The sequence below is a fragment of the Cryphonectria parasitica genome, assembly GCF_011745365.1.
Source record: "Cryphonectria parasitica EP155 unplaced genomic scaffold M406scaffold_2, whole genome shotgun sequence".
Lineage (NCBI taxonomy): Eukaryota > Fungi > Ascomycota > Sordariomycetes > Diaporthales > Cryphonectriaceae > Cryphonectria > Cryphonectria parasitica.
Window position 1 is genome coordinate 1,383,761 of NW_024468910.1, and position 18,719 is coordinate 1,402,479.

General features: G+C 38.1%; 5 protein-coding genes across 5 annotated transcripts; 2 read left to right on the forward strand and 3 right to left on the reverse strand.

The window, feature by feature from the left end:
- Window positions 1–527: 527 nt before the first annotated feature.
- On the reverse strand, window positions 528–851 carry M406DRAFT_249898 (uncharacterized protein; the record flags this gene model as incomplete). Its single annotated transcript, XM_040916648.1, has 2 exons — window positions 528–626; window positions 660–851. Coding segments are annotated over 2 exons (291 nt in total), but the record flags the coding sequence as incomplete, so codon positions are not given.
- Window positions 852–3,270: 2,419 nt separating this feature from the next.
- On the forward strand, window positions 3,271–3,426 carry M406DRAFT_250811 (uncharacterized protein; the record flags this gene model as incomplete). The annotated part of the gene is made up of 1 exon (XM_040916722.1): window positions 3,271–3,426. A coding segment is annotated over one exon (156 nt), but the record flags the coding sequence as incomplete, so codon positions are not given.
- Window positions 3,427–6,780: 3,354 nt separating this feature from the next.
- Window positions 6,781–6,984, reverse strand: M406DRAFT_251514 (uncharacterized protein; the record flags this gene model as incomplete). Its single annotated transcript, XM_040916769.1, has 1 exon — window positions 6,781–6,984. A coding segment is annotated over one exon (204 nt), but the record flags the coding sequence as incomplete, so codon positions are not given.
- A 7,582-nt stretch (window positions 6,985–14,566) lies between these two features.
- On the forward strand, window positions 14,567–15,385 carry M406DRAFT_320855 (uncharacterized protein; the record flags this gene model as incomplete). The annotated part of the gene is made up of 2 exons (XM_040919445.1): window positions 14,567–14,964; window positions 15,197–15,385. Coding segments are annotated over exons 1-2 (215 nt in total), but the record flags the coding sequence as incomplete, so codon positions are not given.
- A 424-nt stretch (window positions 15,386–15,809) lies between these two features.
- On the reverse strand, window positions 15,810–16,904 carry M406DRAFT_56103 (uncharacterized protein; the record flags this gene model as incomplete). Its single annotated transcript, XM_040924567.1, has 1 exon — window positions 15,810–16,904. A coding segment is annotated over exon 1 (334 nt), but the record flags the coding sequence as incomplete, so codon positions are not given.
- Window positions 16,905–18,719: the final 1,815 nt, after the last annotated feature.

Consider the following 18,719-nt stretch of genomic DNA (forward strand, 5'->3'; position numbering starts at 1 on the left):
AACTACGAATTAGCATTACCTTATGGAATGAGAATATACCCGGTTTTCCACATCTCACTACTGGAACTAGCAGCACAGGAAATACCAGCAGACAATACAGCAGAAGTAGAAAACAATGAACCAGAATATAAGATAGAAAAGATCCTCAAGCACAGAGGCACAGACAACACAAAGGAATACCTCATCAAATGGAAAGATTACCCAGCAAGTAAAAATTCATGGGAACTACGGGAGAACGTTGAAAATGCTCAGAAAAAGATAGCTGAATATTGGAAAAGGAAGGCTAGCACCTAAGACAACCGCTCCGGCCCGGAAAGGAGCCCAGAGCTCACCATCTCATCCAAAAACTCAGACCAATCCACCACTGCATTCCCTACATCCACGGAATTCCAGTCAAAACCCTCAAAAGAAGGATCTCCAGCAATCACAGCAGATTTCTCTACAACCATAGAACGAACCCCAGCAGCAATGCAAGCTCGCTCCTCCTCAGCCTCCTCACATTCCAACTCCTCCACACTGGAAAGGCCTCAACGAATAGCTTTCATCATCCTCTCAAACCACAGACGCTTCTGCTTCTGCAAACATCCTACCTCCGCAGCAGCATCGCGCAGCCGCTTCTCAGCACTCTCGAGTTAGTTCTCCAAGCGTTAATACTGAACGCCTATCCAACGAATTTCCGCTGCACTCAACCCTTGAACATCGCACCGAGAGCAATCCAGGCGGACACATTCGGCGCAGCAAGAGGAATTCTCGATGGAAACTTGACAAAACTGAATACCACAACCCTTGCAGAAGGAACAAGAAGGCATGGTAATAGCGTTTTGAAGAACCAAGGAAAGAAGAGAATCCTTTTATTTAGTCTTCTCAGCACAAAAGCAGGATTTGTTGATTCTATTCAACATCTCAATTAGGAAAGCAAGATTATGTATATGGAGAACTTGCTAGAATACTTACAAAAGATCGTTGGGAACAACGACTGATAGGAGGGAGATGATGTTATAACTCATCCAATATGCAGGTTACAGAACAGATCACGGGTAACAGGGACCAGGCGTTAAGGACTCAACATTCTAACAAAGCATTGATTATATAATCCAGAGTTAGGGTTATGAGCACAGCCAATCAGGAAGGATAGCTTCGGATATGTGCTATCCAGAGCTAGCAGGATAACTTGAATATGTTGCTATCCAACATATCTATACTAAAGAGCTGGATATATAAGAACACGTTCATTACTATTAGATAGATTCAGTACATAGCTCTTCAGTTATTAATCTAAGTATTCAGTTTCATACACTGAGTAGCCCCAAAGGCAGTGAACACTTGCATCGCTTATTAGGATTTGTACAGTTCCGTATTCAAGAACTTAATACTTTGACACCGCTCTTGTTAGCATAAACCCCTTCGTGTACTTAGGAATCTTCGGATTGCTGCAGTGCTCATTACAATATTATATTATTTGTTTCTGAATGAATTATAATTCTAATCAGAATTTCTTCTAAACTTTCTTAATCTTCTTAACTCTTTTATCTGCAGCTTCTGCATCTGCTTCTAGCAATACTTTGTAATAAGCTGTTGTATTGTATCTGTAGAGTATAAAGAATAATAACTTCTTTATTATGCTTATATCTGCATTATTATAAGCAAACTATGCAAAAAGCAATAAATTAATTCAATTATTCTGTTTCTAATTAATATAGTATTGAAAATACTATTTAATAACTTAGTTTATTCTTTCTATTTATTTATCTATTTGCAGATGAAATGCTATAAACATTCTGTAATATATTCCAAGCTGTTTTATAAGCAAAATTCAAAACTTTGAATTAAACTTTCTATTTCTATCGGAAATTACTTCTTCTAGCATACTATAATTAGCAATAATTATTCTGAGAAATACATATGCAAGTTCTTCTGCTATACTGCTTTTCTTATAAGAAAGAAAGTAAGCATACTTGCTTAGTCTGCAAACTATTACTAGAATGCTATTATATTGTACTTTAGTTAAGAGTTCTCGTAAGAAAGATAGCTTGATAATGAAGTCTAAACTAATGGATTGCTAAACAGTTGTAAGTATTAATAAGAAATGCAGTAGTTTGTAAGGCTTGTATCTTTCTGCCTTATTCTTTTTGCAGCTATTACATTATTATAGAATGTTCTCAATTCTTTTCCTAAAGCTTAATAAATCTCAGTATCTTCTAATGCATTCGTAGATTGCTCTAACTCTCTAATATTCATGCGCTAGCATATTATATATCTTCTTGATATAATTATCTTATTTGTTTGGAATTATCAATTCTGAATCTTTTTCCGAAGTGTTATAACCCATCCAACATGCAGGTTACAAAACAGGTCACGAGCAACAGGGACCAGGTATCATGATGCAACATCAGACAACCAACAAGGATTACATAACTCAGAGTTAGGATTACAGGCTGTAACTAATCAGAAGGGAACCGGAGCAGTCGACGATCGGTTCTCGCAGTTCAGGCAATGAACCGCGATAATCAACCACCAACTCTTGCAGTCCATACTGAAGAGCTGAATATATAAGAATGCATTCTTCGCCATTAGATAGATTCAGTATATAGCTCTTCAGTTATTAATCTAAATATTCAATCTCATATACTAAGTAGCTCCAAAAGCAATAAATACTTGCATTGCTTATTAAGACTTGTATAGTTCCATATTCAAGGACTTAATACTCCGATACCGCTCTTATTAGCATAAATCCTTTGTATACTTAAAAATCTTCGGATTGCTGCAGTGCTCATTACATTTTGACAACTCTTGTTCAAGAACGGTTCAGTATTATCCTCTTGAGCAATACGGAATATGATAGCTTCTCCAGGAACCTCTTCGTTCTCGCGCGCTCCTACTCAGGAAGAACTGATTAACTAGGTATACTAGCTTACTCAGCGTATTCAGGATCTGTGCGAATAATAGCAGGCTCAGAGCGCTACTATCGCTAGCTAATAAGCTTAGCTAGCTTAACAAGCTCAGCAGGCACAGTTCACCTCTGTAGCTACTAATGGTGCTGAGAAGGTATACAAGATGAACAAGCTTGCTATATACAACAGCAATCAGAAGATGCTGCACGGATTCCTTACTCACTGCAGAGCATACTTTTTATACTATGCAACTCAGTTTACTATAAAATCTAAGAAAGTAATTCTTGCAGGAATTCGTTTCAAGAAGAATGCTCTTATCTAGTATAAGCTTTCTCTATGCAATCACTTGGAGCATCAGAATAACTCTGATGCATATACTCAAAGTATTAAGAATATATTTAATTCCTTTGAAAGCTTCGAGAAAGCTTTTAAGGAAATTTTTAGTAATTCCAACAAAGAATGTACTACAGCTCAGCAGCTCATAAATCTCAAGCAAATCAAGTTAGCTTCTGCTTATATAGTTAGATTTAAGTAACTCTTAGCAAAACTTTCATAAGAAGATAAAAATCTCATGAAATATTACTATAAGGAACTTAAGAATGATATTAAGAATGAAATCTTTAAGCAGGATTAGCTGGAGAACTTTGCAATATTCTTAAATCAAGCAATCTGCATTAATAACTATCTGTATAAACAACAGATGGAGAAGTTCAAGAAAGAAAGCAGCTAGACTTAGAGATTTCCAGCTAATACAAATAAAAAACTCTAATACAAGAATAGCGGTTAACAGAGCAGTATAGCTCAGAGCAGCATTATATACGCTGATCTCATAAAACTTAATGCTACCAACAGGCAATACAGCAAAAAGAGCGATATTACTTGCTATAACTGCAACAAACAGGGATATATAGCATGCAATTGCTATTAACTCCGAAAGAACAAATAGCAACTAGTTTAGAAAGAATGCTAGATAAATATCGCTCAGCAACAGAAACTCAATCAACTAAGCAAAAACATCCCCTTGGAGCAAGTATCGAACTCTATTGATTATAGAAGTCTCAGCTAGATATTCTGCTATAATGATAACTGCTTAATACATCTCTCGAGTAAGGAAGGTTCAGAATGGTTTCCTCAGAAGCTTAGGCGCTATAAGCAGATAGCAACAGCAGAACGAAGATATACGCTCAGCGCAACCATGAGCAGCAACGACTCGAACTGCTCTAGCACTGAACAAAGCATTCAAGCGTTGAAAGAAAAGCTTAGCAACAACACCCTTCATCATTCCTCCTCGCTTACGCCAAACACTATAACCAGAGATATGAATAAGAAATGATATCTCCTTAGCTATTAATACAAATATCTAAACAACACCGAAAACGCTTCTCAAGCAACAGAAGGATCAGGCTAGAACGAACAATCTAACAATCTATTAGAATCTCCTGTAAACAATGAACTCAAGAAGCTTACAGAAAGGTTTCTCTTTAGCATTAGGTGAAATAAGGAAACAATATAAGTTGAATATCTCGTTTATAGAGTAGAGCTAGAGAAGCTCTTCATCTGCATCCCCTTGCAGAACATCGAGATATAATAAGACGAGAATCCTCGGATCAGCCTACTTCACAATCTACATTACGAGCTGGCATGGATCTCTTATACTTATTATAGCTGCAGAATGCATTTCTCGGAGAAGATGCAGCACGAATAGTTTCCCGTTAGAGAATCAGGATAAATCCTTCAGGCTGTTGAGGAGCAGGAACTTCGCTTCAGAGAAGTTCTCAATAGATAGCATTATAATGCATACATCGGACTACCAGATAACTGCTCTATGCAATGCGTGAACAATAAAACAGAATGGTAGCAGTGCAGAACGATACTCTGTATGATTCACATCAACGATAAAGTTCGCGACTGACATCAGAAAGACTAGGAACAACGACGATACGGGCAAAAGCAAGCTAAAAAGCTCGCTCAGGAAGCAGCGAAGCAGGCTCAGAAGGAGGACAGACAGTTCTCGATAACTTCAAAAGAACAGGATCGCCTGTAAAGGAACTGCAGACGATCAGACCGGAACGATCCCTATGTAAAGCTTTTAAAGCAGACTATACTCACATCAAGTTCGATATATATATTCAAGAACATAAGTACAGCGCACTATTAGATAGTAATGCTCAGGGAAACTTTATATTTCCATATATTATCAATTAAGCATGACTACAATGGAAATAGAAGAAGCACTTCTATACTCTCAGCACTATAAAAGAACAATCTGTTGCATACAATTAAGAAGTAATTGATAAAGAAACTAATCATCTATCTGTTTTAATCTAAGAATATATAATCAGAGCTTTCTTTAATATCACGGATATAGCATAGTATAAGCTGATTATGGGACTTCCATGGCTCAAAGAGCATAATCCTTGAATCGATTGAACTACTGGCCAGATCTCATGAGAATAAGCTATATCTAGAGAGATAGTTGCAATCAATGATGCAGGATCGAAGCTAGTTATTGAAGAATATTCGAGAAAAGAGACTTCATATAACTTTATATATACTTCCAAGTTAGCAGGGCTGGCAGTTTAAGGAAAATGTAATGAGCACTGCAGCAATCCGAAGATTCCAAAGTACACAAGGGGTTTATGCTAACAAGAGCGGTGCCAAGTATAGGCTTTGAATACGGAACACAACTGAGTAACTGTGCAAGTGTTCACTGCCTTTGGGGCTATCAGAGTAAGAGAGTAATCTGATACTTAGATTAACAACTGAAGAGCTATGTACGAGATCTATCTAATGGGAATGAATGTATTCTTATATATCCAGCTCTTTAGTTCTGTTGGTAGTGTTGGTTGTTGGATCTCTTGGATCATCTGGATGATCCGACTGATCCGGATTACTATGGATCAGCTACCGATCCATCCTGATCCTGTAATCTTAATCCTTGCTTATGTAAGCCTTAGTTCTTAAGATGTTGAATTCTTTTCTGTCTTTCCGAACAGTTATTCTGAGTATTTTAGCTGGTGATCTGCATGTTGGATGAGTTATAATATCATCTCTCTTCTATCGATTATTATTTCTAATGATCTTCTATAAGTATTCTAGCAAGTTATTTGTATACATGATTATGCTTTTCTAATCGAGATGTTGAACAGAATCAACAAATTGTATTTTAGTTGTTCGGTGAAAACTTAAGAGCATTATCGTCTTGCTGAGCTTATTTCTGCTTTTGGCATTAAAATGCCTGCTTGTGCTCATTGTTGGAAAATGAGAGCTTTCTATTGTTTTGCTGAAAACTCTTCTCGTTGTAAGAAGTGTGTTTCTCTGAATCAAAGCTGTGATACTGGTTGTTTCTCAGCCTCTGCTGGTTAGTTTCTTCGTTTCTTGGTATTCTCCGTAATTACTGATTTTCTTCTTCAGCAGGGCGTTTGATTCGTGAAAAGCGCAAGGTTTTAAGCGAGAAGGCTGAAGCAGAGTTAGCAAATGCTGCTGCTCTACAAGCCTTGCTAGCATTGCAGGCTTGTTTTGATTGTGCATGGAAACAGCGAAGGCTGTTGAAAGAATGTGCTGCAGAAATGATTCATTGTAGCTTCAATTCCTTGGAGGGATTTGCTGATGAGGAGGATTGCAGTCTTTGTAAAGAGGAGATTCATCTGATATCTCAGGGATATCTTGAGATTATTGACTGGAGTTCCTTGGATTTGGGAGGTTCTGTAGTAGATTGGTCAGGCTTTCTGGAGAGTGAGGTTCTCGAGGCTTCTGAGTCTCGGTTCGGGGCGGAGCGACTGTCTTAGGTACTGGTTTCCTTCCTTTTCCAATACTCAGCTACTCTTTCTTGAGCATTCTTGATATTTTTCTGTGATTCCTATGAATTTTTGCTCGCTGGGTAACTCTTTTATTTGATAAGGTATTCTCTTGTGCTGTTTATGCTTCTATGCTTGAGAATCTTCTTCATCTTATACTCTAGTTCATTGTTTTCTACTTCTGTTGTATTGTTCGCTAGTATTTTCTGTGCTACTGGTTCCAGCAGTAAGATATGGAAAACCGAGTATATTCTTATCCTATGAAATAATACTAACTCGTAATTGATTGGAGAAATCTACTGCAAGATTTTGAATGATTCTAACTTCTTATAGTTGAGTTTGTTGCTGAGTCTGATTGTTTTAATGTTTTTCTGAAGTAGGTAGATCTTATCTTCCTTTTGTAGGATTGGTTTCTTAATCCTCTTGGAGTTTGCATATTGTATCATTCGTTCCTGGATGAATTATAGTTCTGATTGGAGTTCCTTCTGAACTTTCTTGATCTTTCTAATCTTCTTATCTGCAGCTTCTATATTCGCTTCTAGCAGTGTTTTGTGATAAGCTGTTGGATTGTATCTGTAGAGTATGAAGAATAGTAATCTCTTTATTATGCTTATATTTGCGCTATTATAAGCGAACTGTATAAGAAGCAATAGATTAATCTAATTATTCTATTCTTAGTTAATATAGTATTGAAGATACTATTCAACAATCTGATTTATTCTTTCTATCTATTTATCTATTTGCGGATGAAATGCTATAGATATTCTGTAATATGTTCCAAGCTGTTTTATAAGCGAAGTTCAAAACTTTGAGTTGAACTTTCTATTTCTATCGAAGATTACTTCTTCCAGTATGCTATGATTAGCAATAATTGTTCTAAGGAATGCATATGCAAGTTCCTCTACTATACTGCTTTCCTTATAAGAGAGAAAATAAGCATACTTGCTCAGTTTGCAAATCACTACTAGAATGCTATTATATTGCATCTTAGTTAAGAGTTCTTGTAAGAGGGATAGCTTGGTAATGAAGTCTAGATTAATGGATTGCTAAACAGTTATAGATACTGATAAGAAATATAGTAATCTATAAAGCTTATATCTTTCTGCCTTATTCTTTTTGCAGCTATTGTATTGTTATAAGATATCCTCAATCCTTTTTCTAAAGCTTAATAGATTTCAGTATCTTTTAATGCATTCATAGATTGCTCTGATTCCCTGATATTCATGCGCTAGTGCGCTGTATATATTCTTGATATAATTGTTTTGTTTATTTAGAATTATTGATTCTGAATCTTTTTCCAAAGGTTCTATTCTAAGAGTAGCATTCAGTTCTCTGTATGCATTAACAAGATTCTCTGATTCATCTTGGGCGAAGATGTTCTATATGTTCGAAGAATCTGCATCTCGATAGTCTGATCTTCTGCTAAGAGCGTCTGCTCGTTCGTTTTCCAAGCTTTTGTAATATACAATCTTGAAGTTAAATTGTAAGAGGAATTCTGCCCATCTAACTTATTGCTTGTTCAAGACCTTAGTTATCATGAATGTAGTTAGATTCTTATAATCCGAATGAATCGTAATCGGATGCTATACGCTAATAAGATAGTATTGCTACTCCTCAAAGGCTTTCACTATTGCTATGAGTTTCTGATTAGGAATCCCGTAGTTGATTTCCGAGCTATTCAACTTCTTTGAGAAGTTGCTTACAATCCTTAGATGCTCTTGATCGTCTCGTTAGCTAAGTTATCCTCCAAGTGCATATTCTGATACATTAGTCTCAACTTCAAAGGATTTGTAAGAATCTGCTTCATACAGAACTAGCTCTGAGATAACGTGCTTAATAATCTCATTGAAAGCTCCTTATGCTTTGGAGGTTTATTCGAAGAGCTGCTCTCTTTTGATAAGATTTGTAAGAGGATATATGATTCAGCTGTAGTTTTTAATGAACTGCTTATAGAAATTAACGTATTTAAGAAAAGACTTAACATTTCTGATATTCCTGGGAATTGGCTAGTTTCTGATAGCTTTCATCTTATTCTTCTGTAGCTTAATGCATCCTAGCTTGATTGTGAATCTGAGATAGTTGACTTTTTGTATGTAAAAGTAGCTCTTTGCAGATTTCACAAGAAGTTTTGCATCTTGAAGCATTTGCAATACTGTTTCTACATACTTCTTGTATTCCTCCAGTATTCGAGAGTAAATAAGGATATTGTTGAGATAGATAATGATGAACTGATTCAGATGCTTGCATAGAATATAATTGATTATTTCCTAGAATAAAGCTAGAGCATTTATTAAACCGAAGAGCATAATCAAATATTCGTAGTGCTCATAGCATATTCTGAAAGCAGTTTTTCATTCTTCTCCTTTCTTTACTCTAATCAGATTATAAGCTCTCTTTAGATTCAGAACTGTGAATCATTATACTTCTTATAATCTATCTTGTAGTTTCTTGATGAGTAGTAACAAGTATCGGTTCTTGATTGTAATATCGTTGAATTGCTTATAATCAACATACAGCCTGAGCTTGCTGTTCTTCTTGGGTATAAACAGAATGAGATATCCTGCTAGTGAGTAGAATGATTATATATATTCCTTTTTGAGATTCTCATCGAGATACTCCCTAAGTATCTCTAATCATGCCTTGTCTAGCCTGTAGATAAGGAAGAATTTGAGCTGTTTTCCTTCTTGTAGCGGGATTTCGTAGTTGTATGAGCTATATTCGGATAATCCTGTATTCAATTCTTCTTGGAATAGTTTCTTAAACTTGTAGTATTCTCGTAGTATGTTCGCGAGTATTGGTTCTGGTTCTTGTGCTGTTTCTGCTATCTGGAGGAACAGTAGGTACTGTTGAGCGTGCTTCTTTTCTGATGGCGTTTTCGGGAGCTTTGAGCGTTCGCTCCGGGCCGAACCGAGCGCTCGAGAGCCTGTTTTCAAGGTTTTTCCCGTATGATTCTACAATCCACATTCTGAAGCTTTTCCTTGTTGCTCTGGGGCGGACTAACTTGCTGAGGATTTTGCTTCTATTATTTTGCTAATCTGTTAGCGCTCTAGCACTATCTGAATTCGCTTATCACTAGATCCTTCTCCTTAAACTGCTAGCTCTGCTAACTTGAAGATATGTATGAAGTCATCCAAAGCTTCTTTTCCCGAGTATTCTTTGATAACTAGCTTTGATTCTGCGCTATTAATTGCGACTATCTCCTTGGATACAGCTTGTTCTCATAAGATCTGGCTAGTAGTTCAATCGATTCGAGAATTATACTTCTTAAGCTATAAAAGCTTCATAATCAGCTTATGCTGTGCTATATTCATAATATCAAAGGAAGCTCTGATTATGCATTCTTGAATCAAAACAGATAGATAATCAGTTTTCTTATCAATTATTCCTTGATTATATACAACAGATTGTTCTTCTACAGTATTGAGAATGTATGAACATCTCTTTCATCTCTATTGTAGTTGTGCCTGATTAATGATATATGGAAATATAAAGTTTCTCTGAGCACTACTATTCAATAGTGCGCTATATTTGTATTCTTGAATATATATATCGAACTTGATATAAGCATAATTTGTTCTAGAAGCTTTATATAGAAATCATTCTGATTTAATCATCTGCAGTCCCTTTATAAGCGATCCTGTTCTTTTGAGTTTATTAAGAACTGTTTGTTCTTTTGAGCTTGCTTTGCTGCTTCTTAAGCGAGCCTCTTAGCTTGCTTTTGCCTGTATCATTATTATTCCTAATCTTTCTTCTATTAATGCTAGTTGCAAACCTTATCATTGATATGAATTATACAGAGCATTATTCTATACTGCTACCACTCTATCTTTTTATCTATACATTGCATGAAATAATTATCCAGTAGCTCGATATATGCATTGTAGTGTTGCCTGTTGAGAATCTCTCTGAAGCGGAATTTCTATTCTTCAACAGCTTAAAGGATTTATTCTAATTCTCTAACAGAGAACTATTCGTATTGTATCTTATTTGAGAAATGCATTCTGCAGCTATAATAAGTGCAGAAGATCCAAGCTAGTTCGTAATATAGATTGTGAAGTGAACTAATCCGAGGATCTTCATCTTGTTGTGCCTTGATATCTTGCAAGGGAATGCAGATGAAGAGCTTCTCTAGCTCTATCTTATAAACGAGATATTCAACTTATATTATTTCCTTGTTCCATCCAATGCTGAAGGGAAACCTTCCTTTAGGTTTGTTGAATACGTTGTTTACAGGAGACTTTGATGAATCGCTGGGTTGTTCGCTCTAGCTTAATCCTTCTGTTGCCTGAAAGGCGTTTTCAGTATTATTCATATATTTATACCAGTAATCAAGAGAGTATCACTCTTTATCCATATTCCTGATTATAGTGCTTAGCATAAGCAATGAAGAATATTGAAGAGTATTATTACTAAGCTCTTCTTTCAACGCTTAAATGCTTTATTCCGCAATATTAGAGCAGTCCGAGTTGCTACTCGTAGAGATGCTAAGCATGCACTCTCATTCTGCTGTTGCTATTTGTCTGCAGTGCTAAGATTTCTAAGGAAACCATCCTGAATCTTCCTTATTCGAGAGATATATTAAGCAGTTGTTATTATAGCAGAATATCCAGCTGAGACTTCTGTGATTAATAGAATCCAATACTTGCTCTGAGAGAGTATTTTTGCTCAGTTGATTGGATTTCTGTTGCTAAGCGATATTTACTTAGTATTCTTTCTGAACTAGTTGCTATTTGTTCTTTCGAAGCTAATAGCAATTGCATGCTATATATCCCTGTTTATTGCAATTATAGCAAGTAATGCTATTCTTCTTGCTATACTGCTTGTTAGCTATATCGAGCTCTATAGGACTAGCATATATGATGCTGCTCTAAGCTGTACTGCTATATCAACCGCTATTCTTGTTTTGAAGTTTCTTGCTTGTATTAGCTAAAAATCTCCAAATCTAGCTTTCTCCTTTCTTGGATTTCTTCACTCATTATTCATACAAATAGTTATTAATGCAGATAGCTTGATTAGAAAACATCGCGAAGTTCTCCAGCTAATTCTGCTTAGAGATTTCATCTTTAATATCGTTCTTGAGTCTCTTGTAATAGTATTTCATGAGATTCTTGTTCTCCTACAAAAGTCTTGCTGAAAGCTGCTTGAACCTGATTGTATAAACAGAAGCTGACTTAGTCTGTCTGAGATTCATAAGCTGCTAAGCTGTAATGCATTCTTCATTGGAATTACTAAAGATCTCTTTGAAAGCTTTTTCAAAGCTTTCAAAAGAATTAAACATATTCTTAGTATCCTGGGTTTATACATCGGGATTATTCTGATGCTCCAAGTGATTGTATAGAGAAGGCTTGTATCAGATGAGAGCATTCTTCTCGAGACAAGTTTCTGCAAGGATAACCTTCTCAGATTTCTTGATAAACTGAGTCTCGTGATGCAGGAAATATGCTCTGCAGTGGATGAGGAATCCATGCAGCGTCTTTTGATTGCTATCATACATAGCGAGCTTATTCATCTTGTATGCTTTTCCAGCGCTACTGGTGATTGCAGAGATAGATTGCGCCTGCTGAGCCTGTTGGGCTAGCTGAGTCTGTTGGTTGGCGATGGTAGCGCTCTGGGCCTGCTGTTGTTCGCGCAGGTTCTGGATATGCTGAATGAGCTGGTACATCTGGTTGACCAGTTCTTTCTGAGTAGGGGCGCGCGAGGACGAAGGGGTTTCTGGAGGAGCTATTGTGTTCCGTATTGCTTAAGAGGGTAATACTGAACCGTTCTTGAATAAGAGTTGTCAAAATGTAATGAGCACTGCAGCAATCCGAAGATTCCAAAGTACACAAGAGGTTTATGCTAACAAGAGCAGTGCTAAATACAGGCCTTGAATACGGAATACAACTGAGTAACTGTGCAAGTATTCACTGCTTTTAGAGTTATTAGAATAAGAGAATAATCTGATACTTAGATTAACAATTGAAGAGTTATATACGAGATCTATCTAATGGGAATGAACATATCCTTATATATCCAGCTCTTCAGTTCTGTTGGTAGTATTGGTTGTTGAATCCCTTGAATCATCTGGATGATCCAACTGATCCGGATTACCATGGATCAGCCACCGATCCATCCTGATCCTGTAATCTTAACCCTTGCTTATGTAAGCCTTAGTTCTTGAGATGTTGAATCCTTCCCTGTCTTTCCGGACAGTTGTTCCGGGTGTCTTAGCTGGTGACCTGCATGTTGGATGGGTCATAACAGAAAAGAATCTAGCGATAGGCGAACTCAAACAGTGTCAGAGTGCTAACAGGTTAGCAAAACAACGGAAGCGAGGCTCTCAGCAAGTCGGTCCGCCCCGGAGCAACAAAGAAAAGCTTTAGAAAGTGAATTGTGAATCCATACGAGAAAAACCTCGAAACCAAGCCTTCGAGCGCTCGGTCCAGCCCGGAGCGAACGCTCAAGGCTCCCAAAAACATTACCAAAAACAACGAATGAAAAGAAGCACGCTCAACAGTACCTACTGTTCCTTCAAATAGCAGAAACAGCATATAAATCGGAACCAATACTCGCAAGCATACTACGAGAATACTATAAGTTCAAAAAACTATTTCAGAAAGAACTGGATACAAGACTGCTAGAACACAGCTCATACGATTACAAGATTCCACTACAAGAAGGGAAGCAGCTCAAATTCTTCCCTATCTACAGACTAAACAAGGCACAATTAGAAGCACTCAAGGAATATCTTGATAAGAATCTCAAAAAGGGATATATACGATCATTGCAATTATCAGCAGAATATCCTATTCTGTTTATACTCAAAAAGAATAGCAAACTCAGATTATATATTGATTATAGATAACTTAATAATATTATAATCAAGAACTGATATCCGTTATTATTAATTAAGAAACTACAAGATAAGCTATAAAGAGCATAGTGGTTTATAGTTTTAAATCTAAAAGAAGCTTATAATCTGATCAGAATAAAGAAAGAAGAAGAATGGAAAACTGCTTTTAGAATATGCTACAAATACTATGAATATTTGATTATGCTCTTTGATTTAATGAATGCTCTAGCTTCATTCTAAGAAATGATTAATTATATTCTATGCAAGTATCTGAATCAGTTCATTATTGCCTATCTCGATAATATCCTTATTTACTCTTGAATACTGGAAGAGTATAAGAAATATGTGGAAATAGTATTGCAAATACTTCAAAATGCAAAACTCCTTATAGAATCTGCAAAGAATCACTTTTACATACGAAAGATTAATTATCTCGGATTTATAATTAAGCTAGAATGTATCAAGCTATAGAAAGATAAGATAGAAGCTATTAGAAACTAGCTAATTCTTAAGAATATTAGAAATATTAAATCTTTTCTCAAATATATTAACTTCTATAAGCAGTTTATTAGGAACTATAGCTGAATTGCACATTTTCTTACAAACCTTACTAAGAAAGAACAGCTCTTCAAATGAACTTTCAAGATGCAAGAAGCTTTCAATGAGATTATTAAGCATATCATCTTAGAGCTAATTCTGTATAAAGCAGATCTCTATAAACCTTTTGAAGTTGAGACTAATGCATCAGGATATATATTCGGAGAATAACTTGATTAGCAAGATAATCAAGAGTATCTAAGGATTATAAGCAACTTTTCGAAGAAGCTGAACAGCTCAGAAATCAACTACGAGATCTCTGATCAGGAACTTATAGCAATAGTAAAAGCTTTTGAGGAGTAGCAATACTGTCAGGGCCGATTGTGCCAGCAAGGCTCAGGGCCAGCTAAGCCAGCTGGATTACGGATGACTAAGCAATATGCGGCTATAAAGCGGCTTTCTAGCCACGTCAGCACTGCTGAGCAGAACTTAGCTCCTTAGGCCTCAATGTTATTCTGGTTGTATGCCCCTGAAAGAGAGAAAAGACCTCGCCACATTGCCTTTGCAACCTTTCCACCTGACAGTTTGAGGCCTGGCCCTTTTAAAGGAGGCAATCCAGCGAGGCTTTCTATCTTTTTTTTCTTCCCTAGGAGCAGCGCTAACACTGAGCAGGAGCAGAGCAAACGATCAGACCACTATTCTTTTCGAACCTTCGAGCCTTTGACCTTCGAGCCTTTAACCTTCGAGCCTTTAACCTTCGAGCCTTCGATTTTCGAGCTTTCGAGCCTTGAATACAGCGAGCAAGCAGTATTGAGCAAGCAGTATGCAAGCAGCGTGCGAGAAGCGTTCAGAAGAGATTCAGAGCATTCGAGTCGCTAAGCTAAAGCAAACAGCGAGCAAGCAGTATACAAGCAGCGTGCGAGAAGCGTTCAGAAGAGATTCAGAGCATTCGAGTCGCTAAGCTAGAGCAAACAGCGAGCAAGCAGTATGCAAGCAGCGTGCGAGAAGCGTTCAGAAGAGATTCAGAGCATTCGAGTTGCTAAGCTAGAGCAAACAGCGAGCAAGCAGTATGCAAGCAGCGTGCGAGAAGCGTTCAGAAGAGATTCAGAGCATTCGAGTTGCTAAGCTAGAGCAAACAGCGAGCAAGCAGTATGCAAGCAGCGTGCAAGAAGCGTTCAGAAGAGATTCAGAGCATTCGAGTCGCTAAGCTAGAGCAAACAGCGAGCAAGCAGTGTGCAAGCAGCGTGCGAGAAGCGTTCAGAAGAGATTCAGAGCATTCGAGTTGCTAAGCTAGAGCAAACAGCGAGCAAGCAGTATGCAAGCAGCGTACAAGAAGCATTCAGAAGAGATTCAGAGCATTCGAGTTGCTAAGCTAGAACAAAGTATGCTCTTCGCTATTCGAGCGAGAGAGCAGAGTGAGCAAGCAGTAGATCTGAGTATCTTCTGTTTTCAAGAGTGTATTCTTTGCTATTCGAGCGAGAGAGCAGAGTGAGCAAGCAGTAGATCTGAGTATCTTCTGTTTTCGAGAGTGTGTTCTTCGCTATTCGAGCGAGAGAGCAGAGTGAGCAAGCAGTAGATCTGAGTATCTTCTGTTTTCGAGAGTGTATTCTTCGCTATTCGAGCGAGAGAGCAGAGTGAGCAAGCAGTAGATCTGAGTATCTTCTGTTTTCGAGAGTGTGTTCTTCGCTATTCGAGCGAGAGAGCAGAGTAAGCAAGCAGTAGATCTGAGTATCTTCTGTTTTCGAGAGTATGCTCTTTGCTATTCAAGCGAGAGCGCAGAGCTGAAGCGGAGTGTCTGCTTGGCAACTGAAGTTGCTTGGATATTAGGTTGCAAACTAATTACCCTTCTGCACCTAGCGGTGGAGCGAAGCGTGGCAACAGCTTCAGAGTTGCTAGAGAGCAACTCTCAAGACGGAAAGCTGTAATTATCCGTTATAGCTGCAGGGACGCTATCCTGAATGCTGGGCTCCTTAGCTGCAAACCAAGTCCCTGGTGGAAAGCTTGCAATCTATATCAAACAGCTTTAAGTTCTGAAGAGTGCCTGGATAAAGCGCTGAGAGAGCAGCGACTGAGCAGCGTATATAGCGCGGGTATTGCACTCGGAAGACTTACGTCTGGAATGTGATTAAAAAGAGATTTTTTTTTTCACAGGCTTCGGGGACGAAGCTAGAAGAGAAGGAGGGAGATGGTGGAGAGGCCTGAGGCACTGAGAGACCTTGAGAGGCCTTGAGGAACCTGAGGCACTGAGAGATCTTGAGAAGCCTTGAGAAGCCTGAGGCACTGAGAGACCTTGAGAGGCCTTGAGAAGCCTGAAGCACTGAGAGATCTTGAGAGGCCTTGAGGAACCTGAGGCACTGAGAGATCTTGAGAGGCCTTGAGAGGCCTGAGGCACTGAGAGACCTTGAGAGGCCTTGAGAAGCCTGAGGCACTGAGAGATCTTGAGAAGCTTTGAGAAACCTGAGGCACTGAGGGATCTTGAGAAGCTTTGAGAAGCCTGAAGCACTGAGAGATCTTAAGAGCCTGAAGCATTGAGAAGGCGTAGGAGCAGCTAGGAAGCAGCGAAAGCCTGGAAGCAACGGAAGCTTGGGAGCAACGGAAGCTTGGGAGCAACGGAAGCCTGGAAGCAACGAAAGCTCGGAAGCCTCAAAGGCCTTGAGGACAAGGCCTGATAAGGGGGGACAATCTGTCAGAGCCGATTGTGCCAGCAAGGCTCAGGGCCAGCTAAGCCAGCTGGATTACGGATGACTAAGCAATATGCGGCTATAAAGCGGCTTTCTAGCCACGTCAGCACTGCTGAGCAGAACTTAGCTCCTTAGGCCTCAATGTTATTCTGGTTGTATGCCCCTGAAAGAGAGAAAAGACCTCGCCACATTGCCTTTGCAACCTTTCCACCTGACAAATACTATCTTATTAGCACACAGCATTTAATTATAATCTACTCAGATTACAAGAATCTAATCACGTTTATAACAATTAAAGTTCTGAACAAGCAATAAGTTAGATGAGCAGAATTTCTTTTATAATTCGATTTCAGAATTATATACTGCAAAAGCTCAGAAAACGGACGAGCAGATGCTCTTAGCAGATGATTAAATCATCGAAATGCAGATTTCTCAAACATGCAGAATATCTTTGTCCAAAACGAGTCAGGAAATCTCATCAATTGTAATGAGCACTGCAGCAATCCGAAGATTCCTAAGTACACGAAGGGGTTTATGCTAATAAGAGCGATGTCGAAGTGTTAAGTTCTTGAATACGGAACTGTACAAGTCTTAATAAGCGATGCAAGTATTCACTGCTTTTGAAGCTACTCAGTGTATAAGACTGAATACTTAGATTGACAACTGAAGAGCTATATACCGAATCTATCTAATGATAATGAACGTTTGCTTATATATCCAGCTCTTCAGTGTGGCTCGTTGGGATTGCTGGCGAGCCCAGCAATCCTCCCTCCTTTACAACTCTAATCCTGAGTTATATAATCAATGTTTCGTTAGAGCGTTGGATTCTTGATATCTGGTTCTTGTTACTTGTAACCTATTTTGTGATCTGCATGTTGGATGAATCATAACATCATCTCCCTTCTATCAGTTGTTGTTCTTAACAGTCTTCTGTAAGTATTCTAGCAAGTTTTCGTATTTATAATCCTGCCTTCCTAATCGAGATGTTAAACAGGATTAACAAAGTTGCAAAACTGAAATCTTCAAATCCTCATTTCAACAAAAAGAGATAGAAAGACTTCCTTCTTCAATCCATTCTCTTAAACAGTTTTAATATGCATTCCTATTCTTATTGCAATAATCAAAGCCTGTAATCGTATATCGTTTCTTCTTATGATTCGTTCCGTTGCTCGGAATGCATTTCCCAGAATCGTGCTAAGTGCAACGTTCTGGAACCGATGAATGCTGCTAAACTCTTTTTTACCTCTACTCAACATTGAAAGCTGAAGAATGAGATAGAAGAGTTGGAGTTAAAATTGCTTCGATTGCATTAATAAAAGAAGATGTGGTATGAAAGGATGTTTCGAGCTATTCGTTGAAGCCTTACGAATCTCGAAGAGCTTGAGAAAGAGGAAGCTGAGAAGGCTGAGGCTGAGAGGGTGCGTATTGCTGCTGAAGTGCAGGCTGTAGTAGCTGAGAAGTCTGCTGTTGCAGCTGAGGATTCTTCTTTTGAGAGTTTTGATTGGAATTCTGTGAACTTGGAGAATTCCGTGATTGACTGGTTGAGTTTCCTGGAGAATGAGATCTCCGAAGCTCCTGGATCTCGGTTCGGGGCGGAGCAATCATCCTAAGCGCTAGCTTTCCTTTTCCAATCTTCAGCTATCTTTTCTTAAGCGTTTTTAACATTCTTTTGTGATTTCCACGAGTTTTCGCTTGCTGAGTAACTTTTCCACTTGATAAGGTATTTCCTTATACTATCTGTGCTTCTATACTTGAGGATTTTTTCTATCTTATATTCTGGCTCATTGTTCTCTACTTCTGCTGTATTATCCGTAAGTATTTCCTGTGCTGCTAGTTCCAACAGTGAAATATGGAAAACCGGATATATCCTTATCTCATAAGATAATGCTAATTCGTAGTTGATTAAGAAGATCTGTTGCAAGATCTTGAATAGTTCCAATTTCTTATAATCGAGTTTGTTGCTAGATCTGATTATTTTAAT